The sequence below is a fragment of the Salvelinus alpinus genome, chromosome 14 (assembly GCF_045679555.1).
Source record: "Salvelinus alpinus chromosome 14, SLU_Salpinus.1, whole genome shotgun sequence".
Lineage (NCBI taxonomy): Eukaryota > Metazoa > Chordata > Actinopteri > Salmoniformes > Salmonidae > Salvelinus > Salvelinus alpinus.
This window is the reverse complement of record NC_092099.1, coordinates 53,005,892-53,032,667: the sequence shown is the minus strand read 5'-3', so window position 1 is coordinate 53,032,667 and position 26,776 is coordinate 53,005,892. Positions and strand designations below refer to the sequence as shown.

At 44.2% G+C, this 26,776-nt stretch overlaps 1 protein-coding gene across 1 annotated transcript in view; it reads right to left on the bottom strand.

Moving 5' to 3' along the window:
- Window positions 1-23,321, bottom strand: part of LOC139539063 (raftlin-2-like) — a 44,221-nt gene extending 20,900 nt beyond the window's left edge. The window contains exon 1 of the mRNA XM_071341763.1: window positions 22,718-23,321. Coding sequence (XP_071197864.1) covers window positions 22,718-22,856 — 139 coding nt within the window. The 5' untranslated portion in view covers window positions 22,857-23,321. The remainder of the gene's footprint in view (window positions 1-22,717) is intronic.
- Window positions 23,322-26,776: the final 3,455 nt, after the last annotated feature.

The following is a 26,776-nucleotide window of genomic DNA, read 5'->3' as shown; positions in this document are numbered from 1 at the left end:
ACAACAAAACACTTCACCAACTTTTCTCAGCTTATGGTTCCAAAACAAGACACATTCCCAGCTCTTCCTCTTGCTATGCTGATCAGACAGAGACATCTGTTCCTCCAGTGCATTCCCTTCCACCGCTAACCCAAACAACTCTAACCCAGGGCAAGCCCCACCACCACGGAACCACCACACACACACTGTGCTATAAATACTGTATCTTACCAGCTCCTGCTCCAGCTGTGGTAGTGTGTTCAATGTGGTGGTGCTTCACTTACCGTTGAAGTCGGAAGTTTAAATACACTTAGGTTGGAGTCATTAAAACTTGTTGTTCAACCACTCCACAAATTTCTTGTTAACAAACTATAGTTTTGGCAAGTCGGTTAGGACATCTACTTTGTGCATGACACAAGTAATTTTTCCAACAATTGTTTGCAGACAGATTATTTCACTTAATCACAACTCCAGTGGGTCAGAAGTTTACATACACTAAGTTGACCATGCCTTTAAACAGCTTGGAAAATTCCAGAAGAGATGTCATGGCTTTAGAAGCTTCTGATAGCCTCAAATGATGTCAATTAGCCTAATTGACATCATTTGAGACAATTGGAAGTGTACCTGTGGATGTATTTCAAGGTCTACATTCAAACTCAGTGCCTCTTTACTTGACATCATGGGAATATCAAAAGAAATCAGCCAAGACCTCAGAAAAAAAATTGTAGACCTCCACAAGTTTGGTTCATCCTTGGAAGCAATTTCCAAATGCCTGAAGGTACCACGTTCATCTGTACAAACAATAGTACGCAAGTATAAATACCATGGGACCACGCAGCCGTCATACCGCTCAGGAAGGAGACGCGTTCTGTCTCCTAGAGACGAATGTACTTTGGTGCGAAAAGTGCAAATCAATCCCAGAACAACAGCAAAGAACCTTGTGAAGATGCTGGAGGAAACAGGTACAAAAGTATCTAAATCCATAGTAAAACGAGTCCTATATCGACATAACCTGAAAGGCCGCTCAGCAAGGAAGAAGCCACTGCTCCAAAACCACCATAAAAAAGCCAGACTACGGTTTGCAACTGCACCTGGGGACAAAGATTGTACTTTTTGGAGAAATGTCCCCTGGTCTGATGAAACAAAAATAGAACTGTTTGGCCATAATGACCATCGTTATGTTTGGAGGAAAAAGGTGGATGCTTGCAAGCCAAAGAACACCATCCCAACCGTGAAGCACGGGGGTGGCAGCATCATGTTGTGGGGGTGCTTTGCTGCAGGAGGGACTGGTGCACTTCACAAAATAGATGGCATCATGAGTGAGGAAAATTATGTGGCTATATTGAAGCAACATCTCAAAACATCAGTCAGGAAGTTAAAGCTTGGTCGCAAATGGGTCTTCCAAATGGACAATGACCCCAAGCATACTTCCAAAGTTGTAGCAAAGTGGCTTAAGGACAACAAAGTCAAGGTATTGGAGTGGCCATCACAAAGCCCTGACCTCAATCCCATAGAACATTTGTGGGCAGAACTGAAAAAGCGTGTGCGAGCAAGGAGGCCTGAAAACCTGACTCAGTTACACCAGCTTTCAGGAGGAATGGGCCAAAATTCACCCAACTTATTGTGCGAAGCTTGTGGAAGACTACCTGAAACGTTTGACCCAAGTTTAAATTGTTTAAAGCAATGCTACCAAATACACTCAATTAGTACGTAAACTTCTGAACCACTGGGAATGTGATGAAATAAATAAAAGCTGAAATAAATCACTCTATTATTCTGACATTTCACATTCTTAAAATAAAGTGGTGATCCTAACTGACCTAAGATAGGGAATTTTTACTAGGATTAAATGTCAGAAATTGTGAAAAACTGAGTTTAAAATGTACTTGGCTAAGGTGTATGTAAACTTCCGACTTCAACTGTACATTGTTTTTTGAACAGCCATGTGTTGCTGATAAGTTAAGGCTGGCATGGTCAAGTCAAGTCAAGTTTATTTTATATAGCCCTTCGTACATCAGCTAATATCTCGAAGTGCTGTACAGAAACCCAGCCTAAAACCCCAAACAGCAAGCAATGCAGGTGTAGAAGCACGGTGGCTAGGAAAAACTCCCTAGAAAGGCCAAAACCTAGGAAGAAACCTAGAGAGGAACCAGGCTATGAGGGGTGGCCAGTCCTCTTCTGGCTGTGCCGGGTGGAGATAACAGAACTATGCCAAGATGTTCAAAATATTCATAAGTGACAAGCATGGTCAAATAATAATCATGAATAATTTTCAGTTGGCTTTTCATAGCCGATCATTAAGAGTTGAAAATAGCAGGTCTGGGACAGGTGGCGGTTCCATAACCGCAGGCAGAACAGTTGAAACTGGAATAGCAGCAAGGCCAGGTGGACTGGGGACAGCAAGGAGTCATCATGCCTGGTAGTCCTGACGTATGGTCCTAGGGCTCAGGTCCTCCGAGAGAGAGAAAGAAAGAGAGAACGAGAGAATTAGAGAGAGCATACTTAAATTCACACAGGACACTGGATAAGATAGGAGAAGTACTCCAGGTATAACCAACTGACCCTAGCCCCCCGACACATAAACTACTGCAGCATAAATACTGGAGGCTGAGACAGGAGGGGTCAGGAGACACTGTGGCCCCATCAGAAGAAACCCCCGGACAGGGCCAAACAGGAAGGATATAACCCCACCCACTTTGCCAAAGCACAGCCCCCACACCACTAGAGGGATATCTTCAACCACCAACTTACAATCCTGAGACAAGGCCGAGTATAGCCCACAAAGATCTCCACCACAGCACAAACCAAGGGGGGGCGCCAACCCAGACAGGAAGATCACGTCAGTAACTCAACCCACTCAAGTGACGCACCCCTCCCAGGGACGGCATGAAAGAGCACCAGTAAGCCAGTGACTCAGCCCCTGTAATAGGGTTAGAGGCAGAGAATCCCAGTGGAGAGAGGGGAACCGGCCAGGCAGAGACAGCAAGGGCGGTTCGTTGCTCCAGAGCCTTTCCGTTCACCTTCACACTCCTGGGCCAATCATATGACCTACTGAAGAGATAAGTCTTCAGTAAAGACTTAAAGGTTGAGACCGAGTCTGCGTCTCTCACATGGGTAGGCAGACCGTTCCATAAAAATGGAGATCTATAGGAGAAAGCCCTGACTCCCGCTGTTTGCTTAGAAATTCTAGGGACAATTAGGAGGCCTGCGTCTTGTGACCGTAGCGTACGTATAGGTATGTACAGCAGGACCAACTCGGAAAGATAGGTAGGAGCAAGCCCATGTAACGCTTTATAGGTTAACAGTAAAACCTTGAAATCAGCCCTTGCCTTAACAGGAAGCCAGTGTAGGGAAGCTAGCACTGGAGTAATATGATCAAATTTCTTGGTTCTAGTCAGGATTCTAGCAGCCGTATTTAGCACTAACTGAAGTTTATTTAGTGCTTTATCCGGGTAGCCGGAAAGTAGAGCATTGCAGTAGTCTAACCTAGAAGTAACAAATGCATGGATTAATTTTTCTGCATCATTTTTGGACAGAAAATTTCTGATTTTTGCAATGTTACGTAGATGGAAAAAAGCTGTCCTTGAAACAGTCTTGATATGTTCGTCAAAAGAGAGATCAGGGTCAAGAGTAACGCCGAGGTCCTTCACAGTTTTATTTGAGACGACTTTACAACCATCAAGATTAATTGTCAGATTTAACAGAAGATCTCTTTGTTTCTTGGGACCTAGAACAAGCATCTCTGTTTTGTCCGAGTTTAAAAGTAGAAAGTTTGCAGCCATCCACTTCCTTATGTCTGACACACAGGCTTCTAGCGAGGGCAATTTTGGGGCTTCACCATGTTTCATTGAAATGTACAGCTGTGTGTCATCCGCATAGCAGTGAAAGTTAACATTATGTTTTCGAATAACATCCCCAAGAGGTAAAATATATAGTGAAAACAATAGTGGTCCTAAAACGGAACCTTGTGGAACACCGAAATGTACAGTTGATTTGTCAGAGGACAAACCATTCACAGAGACAAACTGATATCTTTCCGACAGGTAAGATCTAAACCAGGCCAGAACTTGTCCGTGTAGACCAATTTGGGTTTCCAGTCTCTCCAAAAGAATGTGGTGTCAAAGGCAGCACTAAGGTCTAGTAGCACGAGGACAGACGCAGAGCCTCGGTCTGACGCCATTAAAAGGTCATTTACCACCTTCACAAGTGCAGTCTCAGTGCTATGATGGGGTCTAAAACCAGACTGAAGCATTTCGTATACATTGTTTGTCTTCAGGAAGGCAGTGAGTTGCTGCGCAACAGCTTTTTCAATTTTTTTTGAGAGGAATGGAAGATTCGATATAGGCCGATAGTTTTTTATATTTTCCGGGTCAAGGTTTGGCTTTTTTAAGAGAGGCTTTATTACTGCCACTTTTAGTGAGTTTGGTACACATCCGGTGGATAGAGAGCCGTTTATTATGTTCAACATAGGAGGGCCAAGCACAGGAAGCAGCTCTTTCAGTAGTTTAGTAGGAATAGGATCCAGTATGCAGCTTGAAGGTTTAGAGGCCATGATTATTTTCATCATTGTGTCAAGAGATATAGTACTAAAGCACTTGAGTGTCTCTCCCGATCCCAGGCCCTGGCAGAGCTGTGCAGATCCAGGACAGCTAAGCCCTGGAGGAATATGCAGATTTAAAGAGGAGTCCGTAATTTGCTTTCTAATGATCATGATTTTTTCCTCAAAGAAGTTCATGAATTTATTACTGCTGAAGTGAAAGCCATCCTCTCTTGGGGAATGCTGCTTTTTAGTTAGCTTTGCAACAGTATCAAAAATAAATTTTGGATTGTTCTTATTTTCCTCAATTAAGTTGGAAAAGTAGGATGATCGAGCAGCAGTGAGGGCTCTTCGGTACTGCACGGTACTGTCTTTCCAAGCTAGTCGGAAGACTTCCAGTTTGGTGTGGCGCCATTTCCGTTCCAATTTTCTGGAAGCTTGCTTCAAAGCTCGGGTATTTTCTGTATACCAGGGAGCTAGTTTCTTATGACAAATGTTTTTCGTTTTTAGGGGTGCAACTGCATCTAGGGTATTGCGCAAGGTTACATTGAGTTCCTCAGTTAGGTGGTTAACTGATTTTTGTCCTCTGACGTCCTTGGGTAGGCAGAAGGAGTCTGGAAGGGCATCAAGGAATTTTTGTGTTGTCTGATAATTTATAGCACGACTTTTGATGCTCCTTGGTTGGGGTCTGAGCAGATTATTTGTTGTGATTGCAAACGTAATAAAATGGTGGTCCGACAGTCCAGGATTTTGAGGAAAAACATTAAGATCTACAACATTTATTCCATGGGACAAAACTAGGTCCAGAGTATGACTGTGGCAGTGAGTAGGTGGTGCTTTGTTTTGATTGGTTTGCAGTGTTGTGGGGGAGTTGCATCGAGTTTGGTGTCTCTTGCATTGATACTTTAGCGTTGGTTGTTTGTGCTGCTGGATTGTTGTTTATGTGGTTTTTGTTTAGAAGTTGGTTCTTGTCTGTGTTGAGGGGGCGTTGTGTTGGTAATATGTGAGGTGTAATCTAGTGGAGTCTCTGGAGAGCTATAGCACCACCATCACTATACTTCCTGTGTCCACAAAGAGGGGCTGTTCACAGGGGCTGGCGCTGTGCCACACACACACAAGTTAACACAATCACAGTCAAGCATGCATGCAAGCGCACAAAAACACAACACCAAATCAGACGATCCATTCTTGGACATAAAAACACGCTCACATTCCAACAGACTGAACAAACACACAAAATTCACACACAAAACACTCTCACTCAAAACGCACACTCACACACTCCCACACAAACACCTCAGACTGAGATAAGAGCTTGTTACTGACATTTCTCCACGTGAATTTTGCAGGGCCTGGCTGAATTTGGCCATGGTTAAAACAGAAAGATCCTGGCAAGTCCAGATCACAGTGAAATCTCTAGACGAGTGGGTGGCCAGGGAAGCAGTGAAAGGGAAGCTTTTGACCTGGCAGTGTCTCTGTCATCTCACCGTGTGTGATGGGTCCCACCTGAGCTCTAGAGCAAGGAGAGTAACACACTTCGACCAATAGCTCCCTAGAGGAGCTCAATGCCGGGCTATTCATCTAGTCTCCAGTGTCACACACACACGTATGTCTCTCTGGCCGGGGCACTTTTGTTGCTCTCCATCTCCCTTCTTAAAGCCCCCTCACACCCGCTCCCGTCCCCACAGCTCACCCGTCACACACTGAGCCCTCTGTTCTCCCCATGTGTGTGAGAAAAAGCGTGGAGAGAAGAGGGGGAGCACAGGAGGGGGGAAGAGGGGGTGACTGAGGAAAGAAGGAGACAAGAAAATAGGGTGAAATGAGAGGGGGAAGGAGATTGACATACCAAGTTTGGTGCAAAAAATGGGGGGTTTACAGAAAGATTTTATGAGCCAGAAAGCTTGTCTGTGAAAGGGAGAGCTTGTGTCAAAGTGAGAAAGAGGGAGAAGAAAGCTGGCAAAAGTAGAAAAGAGAGTGAGAAAAGAAGGAATAAGGATAAACGGACACACCAACTTGCAAGTGTCTCACTGACATCTTCAACATGTCCCTGATTGAGTCTGTAATACCAACATGTTTCAAGCAGACCACCATAGTCCCTGTGCCCAAGAACACTGAGGTAACCTGCCTAAATGACTACAGACCTGTAGCACTCACGTCCGTAGCCGTGAAGTGCTTTGAAAGGCTGGTAATGGCTCACATTAACACCATTATCCCAGAAACCCTAGACCCACTCCAATTTGCATACCGCTCAAACAGATCGACAGATGATGCACTCTCACGTCCACCGGATGTGCTACCTGTCCCAGACCTGCTGTTTTCAACTCTCTAGAGACCGCAGGAGCGGTAGAGATACTCTTAATGATCGGCTATGATAAGCCAACTGACATTTACTCCTGAGGTGCTGACTTGCTACACCCTCGATAACTTCTGTGATTATTATTATTTGACCATGCTGGTCATTTATGAACATTTGAACATCTTGGCCATGTTCTGTTATAATCTCCACCCGGCACAGCCAGAAGAGGACTGGCCACCCCTCATAGCCTGGTTCCTCTCTAGGTTTCTTCCTAGGTTTTGGCCTTTCTAGGGAGTTTTTCCTAGCCACCGTGCTTCTACACCTGCATTGCTTGCTGTTTGGGGTTTTAGGCTGGGTTTCTGTACAGCACTTCGAGATATTAGCTGATGTACGAAGGGCTATATAATATAAATTTGATTTGATCTATTGCACTCCACACTGCCCTTTCCCACCTGGACAAAAGGAACACCTACATGAGAATGCTATTCATTGACTACAGCACAGTGTTCAACACTATAGTGCCCTCAAAGCTCATCACTAAGCTAAGGACCCTGGGACTAAACACCTCCCTCTGCAACTGGATCCTGGACTTCCTGACGGGCCGCCCCCAGGTGGTGAGGCTAGTTAGCAACACATCTGCCACGCTGATCCTCAACACTGGAGCCCCTCAGTGGTGCGTGCTCAGTCCTCCTGTACTTCATGTTCACTCACAACTGCATGGCCAGGCATGACTCCAACACCATCATTAAGTTACGACAACAGTGGGAGGCCTGATCCCCGACGAGACAGCCTATAGGGAGGAGGTCAGAGACCTGGCCGGGTAGTGCCAGAATAACAACCTATCCCTCAACGCGAGCAAGACAAAAGGAGATGATTGTGGACGACAGGAAAAGGATGACCGAGCGCGCCCCCATTCTCATCAACAGGGCTGTAGTAGAACAGGTTGAGAGCTTCAAGTTCCTTGGCATCCACATCACCAACAAACTAGAATGGTCCAAAACACACCAAGACAGTCGTGAAGCAGGCACGACAAAACCTATTCCCCCTCAGGAGACTGAAAAGATTTGGCATGGGTCCTCCGATCCTCAAAAGATTCTACAGCTGCAACATCAAGAGCATCCTGACTGGTTACATCACTGCCTGGTACGGAAACTGCTCGGCCTCCGACCGCAAGGCACTACAGAGGGTAGTGTGTACGGCCCAGTACATCACTGGGGCTAAGCTGCCTGCCATTCAGGACCTCTACACCAGGCGGTGTCAGAGGAAGGCCCTAAAAATTGTCAAAGACTCCAGCCACCCTAGTCATAGACTGTTCTTTCTGCTATCGCATGGCAAGCGGTACCGGAGCACCAAGTCTAGGACCATAAGGCAACCCCCGCCAAGCACTCTTTTACGCTGCTGATACTTTATGTTTATCATCTATGCATAGTCACTTTAACTATACCTCCATCTACATATTACCTCAATTAGCCCAACTAACCGGTGCTCACGTACCACCTGTATATAGCCTCGCTACTGTTATTTTCACTGTAATTTTACTGTTTTTGTATCTTTTTTCCCCCCTTATCTATTGTTTACCTAATACCTATTTTTTACTTAAAAATTGCACTGAGAAAGTGATGCTCTATTGACTCCAAATATACAGTGCCCTCAGAAAGTATTCACACCCCTTGACTTTTTCCACATGGAAATACAGCCTGGGAGACAGGGCTGCCTGTTAGGCATCGTTCAGGGCTGACAGTGCCTTGCAAAAGTATTCATCCCCCTTGGTGTTTTTCCTATTTTGTTGCATTACAACCTGTAATTTAAATTTGATTTTTATTTGGATTTCATGTCATGGACATACACAAAATATTCCAAATTGGTGAAGTGAAAAAAATAACTTTTCAAAAAATGAAAAAAAATGAAAAAACTGAAAAGTGGTGCATATGTATTCACCCCCTTTGCTACGAAGGCCATAAATAAGATCTGGTGCAACCAATTACCTTCAGAAGTCACATAATTAGTTAAATAAAGTACACCTGTGTGCAATCTAAGTGCCACATGATCTCAGTAATATATATATATATACACACACCTGTTCTGAAAGGCTCCAGAGTCTGCAACACACTAAGCAAGGGGCATCACCAAGCAAGCAGCACCACGAAGACCAAGGAGATCTCCAAACAGGTCAGGGAGAAAGTTGTGGAGACGTACAGATCAGAGTTGAGTTATAAAAAAAGATCAGAAACTTTGAACATCCCACAGAGCACCATTAAATCCATTATTAAAAAAATGGAAAGAATATGGCACCACAACAAACCTGCCAAGAGAGGGCCGTCCACCAAAACTCACAGACCAGGCAAGGAGGGCATTAATCAGAGAGGCAACAAAGAGACCAAAGATAACCCTGAAGGAACTGCAAAGCTCCACAGAGGAGATTGGAGTATCTGTCCATAGGACCACTTTAAGCCATACACTCCACAGAGCTGGGCTTTACGAAAGAGTGTCCAGAAAAAAGCCATTGCTTAAAGAAAAAAATAAGCAAACACATTTGGTGTTCGCCAAAAGCCATGTGGGAGACTCCCCAAACATATGGAAGAAGGTACTCTGGTCAGATGAGACTAAAACGTCGCTTTTTGGCCATCAAGGAAAACGCTATGTCTGGCGCAAACCCAACACCTCGCATTACCCTGAGAACACCATCCCCACAGTGAAGGATGGTGGTGGCTGCATCATGCTGTGTGGATGTTTTTCCATCGGCAGGGACTGGGAAACTGGTCAGAATTGAATGAAATGATGGATGGCGCTAAATACAAGGAAATTCTTGAGGGGGAACCTGTTTCAGTCTTCCAGAGATTTGAGACTGGGACGGAGGTTCACTTTCCAGCAGGACAATGACCCTAAGTATATTGCTAAAGCAACACTCGTGGTTTAAGGGGAAACATTTAAATGTCTTGGAATGGCCTAGTCAAAGCCCAGACCTCAATCCAATTGAGAATCTGTGGTAGGACTTAAAGATTGTTGTACGCCAGTCCAACTTGAAGGAGCTGGAGCAGTTTTGTCTTGAAGAATGGGCAAAAATCCCAGTGGCTAGAAGTGCCAAGCTTATAGAGACATACCCCAAGATACTTGCAGCTGTAATTGCTGCAAAAGGTGGCTCTACAAAGTATTGACTTTAGGTGGGTGAATAGTTATGCACGCTCAAGTTCTCTGTTTGTCTTATTTCTTGTTTGTTTCACAATAAAAAATATTTTGCATCTTCAAAGTGGTAGGCATGTTGTGTAAATCAAACGATACAAACCCCCCAAAAATCTATTTGAATTCCAAGTTGTAAGGCAACAAAATAGGAAAAATGGCAAGTGGGGTGAATACTTTCTCAAGCCACTGTAAATACCCCACGAGGGCTTAGATGCCCCAAGAGCACAAGGGACATTTAGCTTGCTATCATTCTAATTTATAAACTGATAATGAGCTCCAAACACAAATGAAAGCATGATGTAAGCATTAAAATGTACCATCCCTTAGTGTAGCAATCAATAAAAACATATGTGCTGATCCACCGTGGGCTCTGCCGGCTCAGCCACACTGTCAATCTATCATCAATGCATCCACTCCTATTTATAGAGTTTCTTGTGATCTCGACGAAACAACTTTTGTTATGTCGCGATCATGAGATAAATAAGTTCTGATCGACTTAACAAGGGATTTCATATGTCCTCTCTGGACTTCCATATGATGCAGCCACCACCATGCTTGAAAATATGGAGAGTGGTACTCAATGTGTCGTATTGGATTTGTCCCAAACATAACACTTTGTATTCAGGACAAAAAGTGAATTGCTTTGCCAAATCTTTTGCAGTATTATTACTTTAGTGCCTTGTTGCAAACAGTATGCATATTTTGGAATATTTTTGTCAGGTACAGGCTTCCTTATTTTCACTCTGTCAATTAGGTTAGTATTGTGGAGTAACTACAATGTTGTTGATCCATCCTCAGTTTTTTCTTATCACAGCCAATAAACTCTAACTGTTTTAAAGTCACCATTGGCCTCATGGTGAAATCCCTGAGCGGTTTCCTTCCTCTCCGGCAACTGAGTTAGGAAGGATGCCTGTATCTGTAACAAAGGTAAATCAAGTTACTTTTTAATCTCTTTCTCTGACTATCACTGAAGCGTACAAATTCCTCTTCTTCCTTGCTTAAGCAAGTTCTGTCTGACTCTGGCATCATAACTGAGAAGAATCAGAGAAATTATGCTTTTAATCAAAATATTATCTCTGCAGGCTTTTTGTTTGAGAGAAACAGTGGTTTAAATTGACCCTGTGCATTGGTACACCATCCAAAGTGTAATAAATAACTTCACCATACTCAAAAGCGATATTCAATCAGTTTTTTTTTATTTTTACCCTTCATAATTACACTTTGACATTATGGGGTATTGTGTGTAGGTCAGTGACAAAAAAAACTACATTTAATCAATTTTAAATTCAGGCTGGTTCCAACAAAATGTGGGAGGAAAAAATCAAGATGTGTGAATATTTTGAGGGCACTGTACTACAGGAGTCAAGGAGATAAACATGAAAGCGGAGAGCGAGTGTGATACCGTCGATCTCATAGCAAAGAGGAAAGTATCATCTTACTGTGATTATCAAGGCACTTAACCTACTAATGTATCCATCTCTGCTAGCAGATCATTACATTAGCTAAACAGTACACCGTTCTGCCAATCAGGGTCCCTCGAGTTCACTGGAAACTCAATTGAGCTGAGCAGAATTGATTCTTCACTGTGTGTTGAACCATATCACAACGCCAGCCAATTCGGCTGGTACCACTGACCTTGTAGTCTCTTCCAAATTTAAAGCGCAACTGCCCCTAAAAAACATCTTCTTGTTTAGAAAACAGCCTCTGTGGCCTCGATAGGAGTCATTCTACTGTCAAAATTGACTACAAAGTGTAAATAGAATCATTTTGGTCATAAAGTCAGTCTCGTCTAAAACTTTACTTAGTGAGACTTGTAGTCGTGACTACATCACAAAGTAAATTAAGGTTTGGTGTGTTTCAATCCTGCCCACAGCTGGCAGCACACAAGTAATCATCAATTCGGAGTGCAGCTGCATGCGACCCAATCGTAATAGCCGTGGTAAATTTGGGTTGACTTTGGATATCCCTATGGAACTCGTTAGGGACCATTGGTAAATTACACAATGTACATGTGACAATGTTACAATTCTAATAGCTCCAAATTTCAATGATTTAAAACCCTCCAACTATAAAATTGTAGAAATTCATATACAAATATTGAAAGCATTTAATGCGAACTAAAAGATGTGCAACATGATAAGTCCCATTTAGATTGTATAATTTATTGATGTTCTCTAACTAGCCCCAGAGAGAGCCTATCCAAAGTCAAACCAACTTTGCCACTGAAGCTAAATAATTTGTGTAACTCATCCTACCTGTAAAAACACACACGACAACCACATCAAGCCACATATTGTTGGGAAAAATGCAGTGTCTTAGACCGCTGCACCACTCGGGAGGCCCATCTTTCTCTTCCTCAACTCAGCCAGCTCTTTCTGACACCTACCCATGAGCCCCCTCTCTTTGCATTTACTGTAGCCAGCATCCTCACCCACTGAGCACCGACAGACACCGGACAGCCATGGACATTGACATTTGGTCAGTCCACCCTGGCCTTGATGTTAACATCCGCAGACAGACCGGACTGGACCAAATCTGAACCTATCATAGATGTATGTTTGGATAGCACAGTACAGTGAGTAGAGCACAGTACAATACTGAGTACAGTACAGTATACTGTACCCTACTCTGTTGTATTGTACTGCACTGTGATGTCCAAACTTGTGAAACATGAGGAGAATGATTATTATAATTATTCATTTCCGTGTAGTACAGATTAGGAACCCATGATTTAATCCCGTTACCGGGTGTAAATCCACTTCACTTACTCTAGTTCAATCACCATATCATAGCTGACACCCCATTCTTTCTGCAGACATCTTTGAATCTTGCATAAAAACCTGAGCGAGAACACCGTAATTACGTTATCAAAGTTGGCATCTGCGCAGTTCATTTAAAAAAAAAGACTATGTGGAAATTGTTAAAAGTAGCCCTTGTGCAAACCTTGAAATCAATGTTTTTTGTTTGGCATACATTTTAAAGTGAAAAAACTGAGTCAAAGCGTAATTCGGTGAAAGTGGATTTGCCCATAGGTTATTGGTAATCCTAGATCTATTTGTACAGTCTTGCCAACTCATATGGTAATTTTCACACCAATTTTATTTACATTTTATCAGGGAGTCATACTGAGACCATGGTCTCTTTTACATATGAACCCTGAATTACAGAAATACATACATCATAATACAAAATGGAAGCAGAAAGAAAAACGCAGTCATACAAAACAAACACATTCATCAGTAATAAGGTCCTCAATCAGCTTTCTGAATGGACCTAGAGGCACCAGAACATCACATTCATCAGTAATAAGGTCCTTAATCAGCTTTCTGAATGGACATAGAGGCACCAGAACATCACATTTAAGAACATTTTGAAGATTGTTCTACAAATAAGGTGCAAGAAAATAAAAAGATGACTTCTCTGACCAAATATGCAGTCAATTCTCCCTAGGAAACCTATTGAAATCATAGAAATATAGATAATAGAATAGACCCTGTTCATTTAAGTTTACATTCGACGGTGGCAGCCATCTTTGTGTTAGTAAAAATGTAAATTCAATTTAAACATCAATGGTGTAACAACTAAATTGCAGTGGTCTAGGATAGGTCCATTCTATAAATTATATTGCTCTGATTGAAATGACACCCACCCTGTATTCAAGAGCATGTATCTCAGCTGATAGCGAGCACAAAAACGAAAGATTATGTGAAAATAGGGTCTAAGCTACAATATATGCAAATATGAAAAAATATCTGAGTTTACGCATTTTTAGATATTTGATTTTAAAAAAGGTAAAGAAATATCCATTTCTATTCAAATATTTTTTTCTCGAAATTATAAAATTGTTTGACAACCCTGTTTTTGATCGAATTCAAATGGATTTACTCTCCTATGAACTTCACATGTTGGTGCTCATGAGTCCTTTTACACGGAAATCCAGGTTCAGCAGTCAGAGGTAACCAACCTCAGACAGACTACTTTAGTCATACTATTTTAGGATAACAGGGTGGGTGGATACACTCATTCTCAAATCCTTTCATGTATCCTTCAATCCCATCAAACTACAATATTTAATGAATACATCTGTCCAAACACCTTCATCTATAAATCCCTCCCTGTGCATTTATCCATCCATCCATCCAGCTCCTTTCCATCCCCTCCCCTGTATTACTTCATCGCCCTCTCAGCCCAGTAGAGCCCCAGTGGATCAGCAGTGTGATGCCCACTCTGCCCCTCTATTCACGGGCTGCTGTCCAGCCTCTGTCCTGGGTCTAGCGGAGTGCTCCAGCTCTCCCCCATCCCTCCCTCCTTCCATCCACACTGACTGCGGGGCTGAACTAATCAGCTTGTGAGCCACTTTGATGTGCTGCCCCAGGCCTCTGCTTCCGCCACAGGCAGGAGTAATGGAGCTTTAAAAAGGAGGCTAAGCTACTGGGGTGCAACTGGGCTGGGCTGCTACTGGAGTGGGCTGGGACTGGTGGGGCTGAGCTGCTACTGGAATGGGCTGGGACTGGGCGGGGCTGAGCTGCTACTGGGGGGGGGGGGGGGGGCTGGGCTGCTACTGGGCTGGTGGGTAGGGGTGTGCAGGGAATGGGAGGGGAGCCCAGGCCAGAGAGATGGACCTGTGTGCGGATGAATAGCCCGGCGTTGAGCTCCACTAGGGAGCTATTGGTCGAAGTGTGTCACTCTCCTTGCTCTAGAGCTCAGGTGGGACCCATCACACACAGTGAGATGACAGACACGGCCCACTCAAAAATCAAATCAAATTTTATTGGTCACATACACATGGTTAGCAGATGTTAATGGGAATGTAGCGAAATCCTTGTGCTTCTAGTTCTGACCGTGCAGTAATATCTAACAAGTAATCTAACAATTTCACAACAACTACCTTATACACACACAAGTGTAAAGGAATGAGAAAGAATATGTACATATAAATACATGGATGAGCGATGGCCGTGCGGCATAGGCAAGATGCAGTAGATGGTATAGAGTACAGTATATACAGTTGAAGTCGGAAGTTTACATACACCTTAGCCAAATACATTTAAACTCAGTTTTTCACAATTCCTGACATTTAATCCTAGTAAAAATTCCCTGTCTTAGGTCAGTTAGGATCACCACTTTATTTTAAGAATGTGAAATGTCAGAATAATAGTAGAGAGAATTATTTATTTCAGCTTTTATTTCTTTCATCACATGCCCAGTGGGTTAGAAGTACACACAATTAGTATTTGGTAGCATTGTCTTTAAAATTGTTTAACTTGTGTCAAACGTTTCAGGTAGCCTTCCACAAGCCTCGCACAATAAGTTGGGTGAATTTTGGCCCATTCCTCCTGACAGAGCTGGTGTAACTGAGTCAGGTTTGTAGGCCTCCTTGCTAGCACACACTTTTTCAGTTCTGCCCACATATTTTCAATAGGATTGAGGTCAGGGCTTTGTGATGTCCACTCCAATACCTTGACTTTGTTGTCCTTAAGCTATTTTGCCACAACTTTGGAAGTATGCTTGGGGTCATTGTCCATTTGGAAGACCCATTTGCGACCAAGCTTGAACTTCCTGACTGATGTCTTGAGATGTTGCTTCAATATATCCATATCATTTTCCTACCTCATGAAGCCATCTATTTTGTGAAGTGCACCAGTCCCTCCTGCAGCAAAGCACCCCCACATCATGATGCTGCCACTGTGTTGTGTTTTACGGCTGTGTTTTACGGTTGGGATGGTGTTCTTCGGCTTGCAAGCCTCCCTCTTTTTCCTCCAAACATAATGATGGTCATTATGGCCAAACAGTTATTTTTTGTTCATAAGAATAGAGGACATTTCTCCAAAAAGTATGATCATGTGCAGTTGCAAACCGTAGTCTGGCTTTCTTTATGGCGGTTTTGGAGCAGTGGCTTCTTTCTTGCTGAGTGGCCTTTCAGGTTATGTCGATATAGGACTCGTTTTACTGTGGATATAGATACTTTTGTACCTGTTTCCTTCAGCATCTTCACAAGGTCCTTTGCTGTTGTTCTGGGATTGAGTTGCACTTTTCGCACCAAAGTACGTTCCTCTCTAGGAGACAGAACGTGTCTCCTTCCTGAGCGGTATGATGGCTGCGTGGTCCCATGGTATTTATACTTGCATACTATTGTTGTTTGTACAGATGAACGTGGTACCTCCAGGCATTTGGAAATTGGACCTAAGGATGAAACAGACTTGTGGAGGTCTACAATATTTTTTCTGAAGTCTTGGCTGATTTCTTTTGATTTTCCCTTGATGTCAAGCAAAGAGGCACTGCGTTGGAAGGGAGGCCTTGAAATACATCCACAGGTACACCTCCAATTGACTCAAATGATGTCAATTAGCCTATCAGAAGCTTCTAAAGCCATGACATAATTTTCTGGAATTTTCCAAGCTGTTTAAAGGCACAGTCAACTTAGTGTATGTAAACTTCTGACCCACTGGAATTGTGATACAGTGAATTATAAGTGAAATAATCTGTCTGTAAACAATTGTTGGAAAAATTACTTGTGTCATGCACAAAGTAGATGTCCTAACCGACTTGCCAAAACTATAGTTTGTCAACGGGAAATTTGTGGAGTGGTTGAAAATGAGTTTTAATGACTCCAACCTAAGTGAAAGTAAACTTCTGACTTCAACTGTACATATGAGATGAGTAATGTAGGGTATGTTAACATTATATAAAGTGGCATTGTTTAAAGTGACTAGTGATACATTTATTACATCCAATTTGTTATTATTAAAGTGGCTAGAGATTGAGTCAGTATGTTGGCAGCAGCCACTCAATGTTAGTGATGGCTGTTTGTCTGATGTCCTTGAGATAGAAGCTGTTTTTCAGTCTCTCGGTCCCTGCTTTGATGCACCTGTTCTGACCTCACCTTCTGGATGGTAGCGGGGTGAACAGGCAGTGGCTCGGGTGGTTGTTGTCCTTGATGATCTTTTTGACCTTCCTGTGACATCAGGTGGTGTAGGTGTGCTGGAGGGCAGGTAGTTTGCCCTTGGTAATGCGTTGTGCAGACCTCACTACCCTCTGGAGAGCCTTACGGTTGTGGGCCGACAGGATGCTCTCGATTGTGCATCTGTAAAAGTTTGTGAGTGTTTTTGGTGACAAGCCAAATTTCTTCAGCCTCCTCAGGTTGAAGAGGCGCTGTTGCGCCTTCTTCACCATGCTGCCTGTGTGGGTGGACCATTTCAGTTTGTCCGTGATGTGTACACCGAGGAACTTAAAACTTTCCACCTTCTCCACTGCTGTCCCTTCGATGTGGATAGGGGGTGCTCCCTCTACTGTTTCCTGAAGTCCACGATAATCTCCTTTGTTTTGTTGACATTGAGTGTGAGGTTATTTTCCTGACACCACACTCCGAGGGCCCTCACCTCCTCCCTGTAGGCCGTCTCGTCGTTGTTGGTAATCTTGCCTACCACTGTTGTGTCGTCTGCAAACTTGATGATTGAGTTGGAGGCGTGCATGGCCACGCAGTCATGGGTGAACAGGGAGTAGAGGAGAGGGCTGAGAACGCACCCTTGTGGGGCCACAGTGTTGAGGATCAGCGAGGTGGAGATGTTGTTTCTTACCCTCACCACCTGGGGGTGGCCCGTCAGAAAGTCCAGAACACAGTTGCACAGGGCGGGGTCGAGACCCAGGGTCTCGAGCTTAATGACAAGTTTGGGGGGTACTATGGTGTTAAATGCTGAGTTGTAATCGATGAACAGCATTCTTACATAGGTATTCCTCTTGTCTAGATGGGTTAGGGCAGTGTGCAGTGTGATTGCGATTGCGTCGTCTGTGGACCTATTGGGGCAGTAAGCAAATTGGAATGGGTCTAGGGTGTCAGGTAGGGTGGAGGTGATATGATCCTTGACTAGTCTCTCAAAGCACTTAATGATGACGGAAGTGAGTGCTACGAGGCGATAGTCAATTAGCTCAGTTAACTTAGCTTTCTTGGGAACAGGAACAATGGTGGCCCTCTTGAAGCATGTGGGAACAGCAGACTGGGATAAGGATTGATTGAATAGGTCTGCGCATGCTCTGAGGACGCGGCTAGGGATGCCGTCTGGGCCGGCAGCCCTGCGAGGGTTAACACGTTTCAATGATTTACTCACGTTGGCCGCAGTGAAGGAGAGCCCGCAGGTTTTGGTTGCGGGCCGTGTCAGTGGCCCTGTATTGTCCTCAAAGCGAGCAAAGAAGTTGTTTAATTTGTCTGGGAGCAAGACGTCGGGGTGCGCGACGGAGCTGGTTTTCTTTTTGTAATCCGTGATTGACTGTAGACCCTGCCACATACCTCTTGTGTCTGAGCAGTTGAATTGCAACTCTACTTTGTCTCTATACTGACGCTTAGCTTGTTTGATTGCCTTGTGGAGGGAATAGCTACATTGTTTGTATCCGGTCATGTTTCCGGTCACCTTGCCATGATTAAAAGCAGTGGTTCGCGCTTTCAGTTTTGCGTGAATGCTGCCATCAATCCACGGTTTCTGGTTGGGGAAGGTTTTAATAGTCACCGTGGGTACAACATCACCTGCTAATAAACTCACTCACCGAATCAGCGTATACATCAATGTTGTTGTCTGAGGCTATCCGGAACATATCCCAGTCCACGTGATCGAAGCAATCTTGAAGCGTGGAATCCGATTGTTCGGACCAGCGTTGAACAGACCTGAGCACAGGCGTTTCCTGTTTTAATTTATGTCTATAGGCTGGGAGCAACAAAATGGAGTCGTGGTCAGATTTGCCGAAAGGAGGGCGAGGGAGGGCTTTGTATGAGTCGCGGAAGTTAGAGTAGCAATGATCCAGAATGCTGCCAGCCCAGGTCGTTCATTCGATATGCTGATAAAATTTAGGGAGCCATGTTCAGATTAGGTTTGTTAAAATCCCCAGCTACAATAAATGCACCCTCGGGATATATGGTTTCCAGTTTAAATAGAGTCCAATGAAGTTCTTTCAGGGCCGTCGAGGTGTCTGCTTGGGGGGGATATACACGGCTGTGATTATAATCGAAGAGAATTCTCTTGGTAGATAATGTGGTCGGCATTTGATTGTAAGGAACTCTAGGTCAGGTGAACAAAAGGACTTGAGATCCTGTATGTTGTTATGATCACACCATGACTCATTAATCATAAGGCATACTTCTACTTCTTACCAGAGAGATGTCTGTTTCTGTCAGCGCGCTGCGTGAAGAAACCGGGTGGCTGTACCGACTCTGATAACATATCCTGAGTGAGCCATGTTTCCGTGAAACAGAGAATGTTACAATCTCTGATGTCTCTCTGGAAGGCAACCCTTGCTCGAATTTCATCTACCTTTGTTTCAAGAGACTGGACATTGGCGAGTAGTATACTCGGGAGCGGTGAGCAATGTGCCCGTCTAGGGAGCCTGACCAGAAGACCGCTTCGTCTGCCCCTTCTGTGGCGTTGTTGTTTTGGGTCGCCTACTGGGATCCGATCCATTGTCCTGAGTGGTGGTCCAAACAGAGGATCCGCTTCGGGAAAGTCGTATTCCTGGTTGTAATGTTGGTAAGTTGACGTTGCTCTTATATCCAATAGTTAATCCCGGCAGTATGTAATAAGACTTAAGATTTTCTGGGCTAACAATGTAAGAAATAATACATAAAAAAACAAAATACTGCATAGTTTCCTAAGAACGCGAAGCGACCATCTCTGTCGGCGCCAAAAGCTTCCCTTTCTCTGCTTCCCTGGCCACTCACTCGTCTAGAGATTTCACTGTGATCTGGACTTGCCAGGGTCTTATTATCTGTTATCTCAGTCTAAGGTGTTTGTGTGCGTTTTGAGTGAGAGTGTGTTTTGTGTTGTGTGTGAATGTCTGTAAATATATGATATTTGTTCAGTCTGTTGGAATGTGATGAGCGTGTTTTTATGTCAGCAAATTGGCCATCTGATTGAGTTTTTTTGTGCGTTTGCATGCATGCTTGACTGTGATGTTGTTTACTTGCAATTGTGTGTGTGTCAGAAATGTTTCTTTATTTCAAGGAGAACCGAGGGAGAGGAGAGGGAACGTGTTATGGGTTCTAACTAATCCCCAATCATCAGGCAGGTCGAGTGTTAATGTTAATACTAAAGCCCACTGGTTTGGCCTAAAGCCCAGAACAACAATGAAACAGATCATAGGTGGGTGATTAAGGACATTAGTTCTAATCCTTAATAATCTGTTTAGCTCTGCCTCACACTGAAACATCTTTCTCAGAGGCTCTGCAGCAGAGAGCATGGTAATCAGTCAGCCTGTCTAGCTATCTATCTGGTGGAATGTCCTGGTACTGGAGGTCATGGGAGTCACTGGGCCTGGTACTGGAGGTCATGGGAGTCACTGGGCCTGGTACTGGAGGTCATGGGAGACACTGGGCCTGGTACTGGAGGTCATGGAATACACTGGGCCTGGTACTGGAGGTCATGGGATACACTGGGCCTGGTACTGGAGGTCATGGGAGTCACTGGGCCTGGTACTGGAGGTCATGGGAGTCACTGGGCCTGGTACTGGAGGTCATGGGAGTCACTGGGCCTGGTACTGGAGGTCATGGGAGTCACTGGGCCTGGTACTGGAGGTCATGGGAGACACTGGGCCTGGTACTGGAGGTCATGGGAGTCACTGGGCCTGGTACTGGAGGTCATGGGAGACACTGGGCCTGGTACTGGAGGTCATGGGAGACACTGGGCCTGGTACTGGAGGTCATGGGAGACACTTGGCCTGGTACTGGAGGTCATGGGAGACACTGGGCCTGGTACTGGAGGTCATGGGAGACACTGGGCCTGGTACTGGAGGTCATGGGAGTCACTGGGCCTGGTACTGGAGGTCATGGGAGACACTTGGCTTGGGAAAAATACAATATCAACAGCAAGCATCAAATGTGGCTAAGATCCCCCACATAGAATAAAGATAACTCTGTGACACAGCCAGACACGCAATGCATAAAGGCATGAAAAGCAGTAGGTACAGCAGTCCTTTTTATTCTTGACCAATGAGCATCACATTAAAAACATATTTTTGTTGCATTTCCAGACACTTTTTGGAGTGTTCCTGTTATTCAACAGTGTGTGGATGTCTATCTATTCTACACAGGCCTAGAGCCAGAGACGAGGCACTCTGACATAGCAGAGAGAGAGAGGTATTCTTGTGATGTGCTTTTTGCTTTGCCTCGGAGACATCTGCAGGCCAGGTGCTCTGCACTCGGGAATGGAGCTCAGTCACGTTCAGGGTTATGTATGCTCCAACAAAGACCTCCAGGACATCTATTATACAGCTTCTCTCGGTCTCCAGTCACTGCTCCTAATTTCAATAACATACTCACGGTATTTAGGGTTGAACTTGACAACCTGTACCACAGTCTTATTATGTACATAGTAGTACTAGACATATCACTTGATATTTAAAATAAGTAGTACAGTATTTCAATAAGGTATATGAGGCCATGTTTTCTTCTTTACCAGGTTTCGGTTGGTATGGAAGTCACAACCAGCCTACACAGACGGAGACTCCTAAATCCAGTTTAACTGGCCTTGGTAATATTTGGCTGGTCTGGAGGAAACCCATGACTTTCTGCTGATCTCCCAAAAAAGGCAGTTTTAAACAAACAAACACACACACGCTTGTTGAGAATATACTCAAATGAATTCAGGCTATGTCCAGATACTAAATGGTCTGTGCTGTAGAATAAGAGTGACTGTATGAACTCTATCAACTAGTGGGCTTTAATCCTCACCCCTGGGCTGGGCGCCATGCCACTCTTTACTGTGTCAGCCCAAACCCAATAACCCATGCAGACCTATCTAATCACATCTAAAGCTCATATCCATGATGACACAGAGGTACCACAGTGAGCAAGAGAGTGGTGGCTCCCCAGGGAGTCCCAGTCTACAGAGACCAATATGTCATTTGTATTAAAGCAGGGTTTCCCAAACTGGGTCCTGGGGTGAACGTTTTGGGTTTGTGTCCTAGCTCTACACAGCTGACCAACTCATCATCAAGTTTAGATGATTTGAATCAGATATGTAGTGCTAGGGCAAAAAGACTCAACCCTGTATTAGGATGGCATTGATGACCATTATTTGATCTCAACACCATTGTTTCGATTCTACCAGACACTTTATAAACCAACACTCAATTCAAAAGGACACCAGCCACTGTTAACATGGCTATACTTAATCATAATTTCCCTTCCAATTAGGCCACCATGGGCACAACATCAGCCAACCTGAGTTTCCAAAACGAGTCATGTCGGGATTACACACAAAAAAATATTCTGTCTGACGAAGGCTGTTTTGGCAGTTCCAGATGATCATAAATCATATTCTAATGTGGTGGCAGGTGTCTGCAGTAGTAGGTACTCTATCGTTCATCCCACATGGATGCGCGCACGCACGCAAAAAAAAATCCTGACCTATTTCTCTGGATAATAAAATGACAGCGGTTGCTAAGAGAACAGAGTAGCCAGGGAACAGGAATCAGCCCAAAGAAAGACGCTTGTATTTGAAGAACAAATCTTCCATTTGTAAGACAGTGTTTGAAAACCAAAAGCCATACATTGTAAAAATGGGGACAAGACTTTGAAGTAGCCCAGGTTATTTCATAAGAAAATAGTAATTCATGTTTTTCTTTGTTTTCTTGCATTCAGTTAGTGTAGCAGAGTCAATAGCTAAAGAAACATTGTTTAGAATAAATCCAGAGTAGTCCGTTTTGTTTTATCAATGAATGTGAGATGATATCCTAACGCATACCTTCCAAACTGAAGTCCAGTAGCACATACTCGTAAACGGTGTCTGTTATGGTCTCCACTTGCGGTCTCTTCAGAGTGGAGTATATCTTCCCGGGGCTACTGTCCTCTGGCTCTTCCAGTTTCCTCAACCCGCAGCCCATAGTGCCGTGGCGGGATATACAGCTCACACTAACCGGGCACGAAGACGGTTAGCCTACAAACAGAGCATTGCTATTGCTATAAAGTTCACCGGATTGCTCCATCCCGGGTGGGTTGCCCCGGATAATCACTGTCATAGGCAACCAAAGAACGCACAATAAAATAAAAAATATGCAATTTTATATTTTCTGTAAATAGTTATTTTTCAACGCACCGTGCGCCTAAAAGCGTGCAGCTCTCGTTCTTTGGAGAAAAAAAACAGAAAAAGTTACAATAATTGAGAACTCCACCACTGCGCGCGAGCGGTTACTTTGTTCCTAACGTCGACTTAATGGCAACAAATCCACTTTTAGTTTTCTTTCCGCCTATCAAATTATATTATTCGTATCATCCACTTTAAAAAACGAGAGTGATTTTAGTAAAGCCGAATAATAAATGTGTGAGTGATTCATGAAAGCCACAGCGTGGCTGCTCGCAGGAGGGGCAAAACATGGGAGGACCGAAGACGAGGAGGCGATTTGTGCAGCATGATATGGCCTGTATTTTAATGGTTGCTTGGTTTATTTACTAAATATAAATATTTATGTAGGCTATAGATGTAGCACACTGGGCACAGACGTCAGTTCAACGTCTATTTTTGATTTAGGCTCAATTTGGTTGAGTTGTCAACTAACATAAATTCACTATGACATGGGATTTAGGTTAACAGTTGGTTGAGAACAAGACGAAACACCCTTACTTTGATGACTTTCTGCAAATCAACATCATCACATTTCATTTTGGGGTTGAAAATGACGTGGAAACAACGTTGATTCAACCAGTTTTTGCCCAGTGAAGCCTATTGATGTTGGGCTCTGTAATCTGTATAGAAAAACCTTTGCAGGTTCTCAATTAAGTTGTTTTATGTAATGAGGCAATACTCATATACATTTACAACACCAGTAGATACTTTTGAGTGCATTGCTATGATTCAAAGCCACTGGAGATCACTAAAGTTCAAAGAAAGTGAATGAAACTTGTGACCAAGGCATGACTTCACCTGCTCAAAGATTTATACACCAAATCCTTTATTTCACCTGGCCAGTCATTTTCATTATGACACTGTTGGACTGTGATCAACTATACAGATGGACCATGATCAACTATACAGATGGACCATGATCTTCCTAGTTCAAGGAAGATCATGGTCCATCTTTATAGTTGACAGTCAGTCTATCGATCCAGCTTTTCACTACTTGTCAACAATGAATTGGAGGACCATTATGACTCCAATGAAAAGCTCTGAGCGAGAGGTTATCGAGAGTGGTGGGCGTTTTACCAATGGAAAATGATTTCCCTTAGATTAATAAATTATATTACGTAATATCCCTATCACTAGACATGGGAACTAGTCACAATCAGTAATATGCATTTGAACCAAATTGACTCAAATTAAGTCTGTGTGTTTGTGTGGGTGGGTGTGTCTCTCTCTATTTCTCTCTCACACACACAAACTGTGTGTGTGGTGGTGAGACAAGCAGTCAACACACGTCTGATTGTTGAATGGTAACTGGGATCATTGAAGCAGCTGAGAGCGAGCCACTATAACAGCTGTAGGTCCTTATGAGGTAAGGCACCAGCACCAGGTTCATTTCACCTTTATTTAGCCAGGTAGGCTAGTTGAGAACAAGTTCTCATTTACAACTGCGACCTGGCCAAGATAAAGCAAAGCAGTTCGACACATACAACAACACAAAGTTACACATGGAATAAACATACAATCAATAATACAGTAGAAAAATCTATATACAGCATGTGCAAATGAGGTAGGATAAGAGAGGTAAGGCCATGGTGGCAAAGCAATTACAATATAGCAATTAAACACTGGAATGGTAGGATGTGAAGAACATGAATGTGCAAGTTGAGATACTGGGGTGCAAAGGAGCAAGATAAATAAATACAGTATGGGAATGAGGTAGATGGATGGGCTATTTACAGATGAGCTATGTACAGGTGCAGTGATCTGTGAGCTGCTCTGACAGCTGGTGCTTAAAGCTAGTGAGGGAGGTAAGAGTCTCCAGCTTCAGAGATTTTTGCAGTTCGTTCCAGTCATTGGCAGCAGAGAACTGGAAGGAGAGGAAGAAGGAAGAATTGGCTTTGGGGGTGACCAGTGAGATATACCTGCTAGAGCGCATGCTACGGGTGGGTGTTGCTATGGTGACCAGTCAGCTGAGATAAGGTGGGGCTTTACCTAGCAGAGACTTGTAGATAACCTGGAGCCAGTGGGTTTGGCGACGAGTATGAAGCGAGGGCCAGCCAACGAGATCATACAGGTCGCAGTGGTGGGTATTATATGGGGCTTTGGTGACAAAACGGATGGCAGTGTGATAGACTGCATCCAATTTGTTGAGTAGAGGGTTGGAGGCTATTTTGTAAAGGATCGGTAGGATGGTCAGTTTTACGAGGGTATGTTTGGCAGCATGAGTGAAGGATGCTTTGTTGCGAAATAGGAAGCCGATTCTAGATTTAATTTTGGATTGGAGATGTTTAATGTGAGTCCGGAAGGAGAGTTTACAGTCTAACCAGACACCTAGGTATTTGTAGTTGTCCACATATTCTAAGTCAGAACCGTCCAGAGTAGTGATGCTGGACGGGCGGGCAGGTGCGGGCAGCGATCGGTTGAAGAGCATGCATTTAGTTTTACTTGCATTTAAGAGCAGTTGGAGGCCTAGGAAGGAGAGTTGTATGGCATTGAAGCTCATCTGGAGGTTAGTTAACACAGTGTCCAACGAAGGGCCAGAGGTATACAGAATGGTGTCATCTGCGTAGAGGTGGATTAAAGAATCACCAGCAGCGAGAGCGACATCATTGATGTATACAGAGAAGAGAGTCGGCCTGAGAATTGAACCCTGTGGCACCCCCCATAGAGACTGCCAGAGGTCCGGACAACAGGCCCTCCGATTTGCTAGCAGGGGCTAGCAAGCTAGCATAAGGGCCTTAGAGGGACGTCGCGATGGGGGAGAAGTCTGTTTTTTCCTCCTCGTGCGGTGACGTCGATACACCAGTCGTGGAATTAGTAGGGTTACAAGTAGCAGAGTGGTCCAAGTCCAGTTGGCAAAATGGGTATAGTGGTCCAAGAAACTGGCCGGTGGATCAGCTAACAGTCCAATATGCTCTAGATAGCTAGCAGGCCGCGGTTAGCAGAATGGGCCTTCAGGGGACGTCGCACCTGAGGGGCCTGTTGGGATCCTCGGGCAGATTATGTCGGTATTCCAGTCGTGAAGGATCGGCGGGGTTCCGTGCCCCGTACCGGCAGTAGAAGGGTTTCGGATATTGTAGCCGAGGAGTGGGCTTCAGGAGTAGCCCAGGAGCCCTAGCCGGGAGACCCAGGCTAGTTGGTGCTTGCTCCGGGACAGGAACGTTAGCCAGGAGTGGTCAACCCGGTTTGCGGTTAGCTAGCTGCCATGATGGCCCTGTCCGGGGGTATCATCGGATGGGGCCACAGTGTCTCCTGACCCCTCTTGTCTCAGCCTCCAGTATTATGCTGCAGTAGTTTATGTGTCGGGGGGCTAGGGTCAGTCTGTTATATCTAGAGTACTTCTCCTGTCTTATCCGGTGTCCTGTGTGAATTTAAGTATGCTCTCTCTAATTCTCTCTTTCTCTCTTTCTTTCTCTCTCTCGGAGGACCTGAGCCCTAGGACCATGCCTCAGGACTACCTGGCATGATGACTCCTTGCTGTCCCCAGTCCACCTGGCCTTGCTGCTGCTCCAGTTTCAACTGTTCTGCCTGCGGCTATGGAACCCTGACCTGTTCACCGGACGTGCTACCTGTCCCAGACCTGCTGTTTTCAACTCTCTAGAGACAGCAGGAGCGGTAGAGATACTCTTAATGATCGGCTATGAAAAGCCAACTGACATTTACTCCTGAGGTGCTGACTTGTTG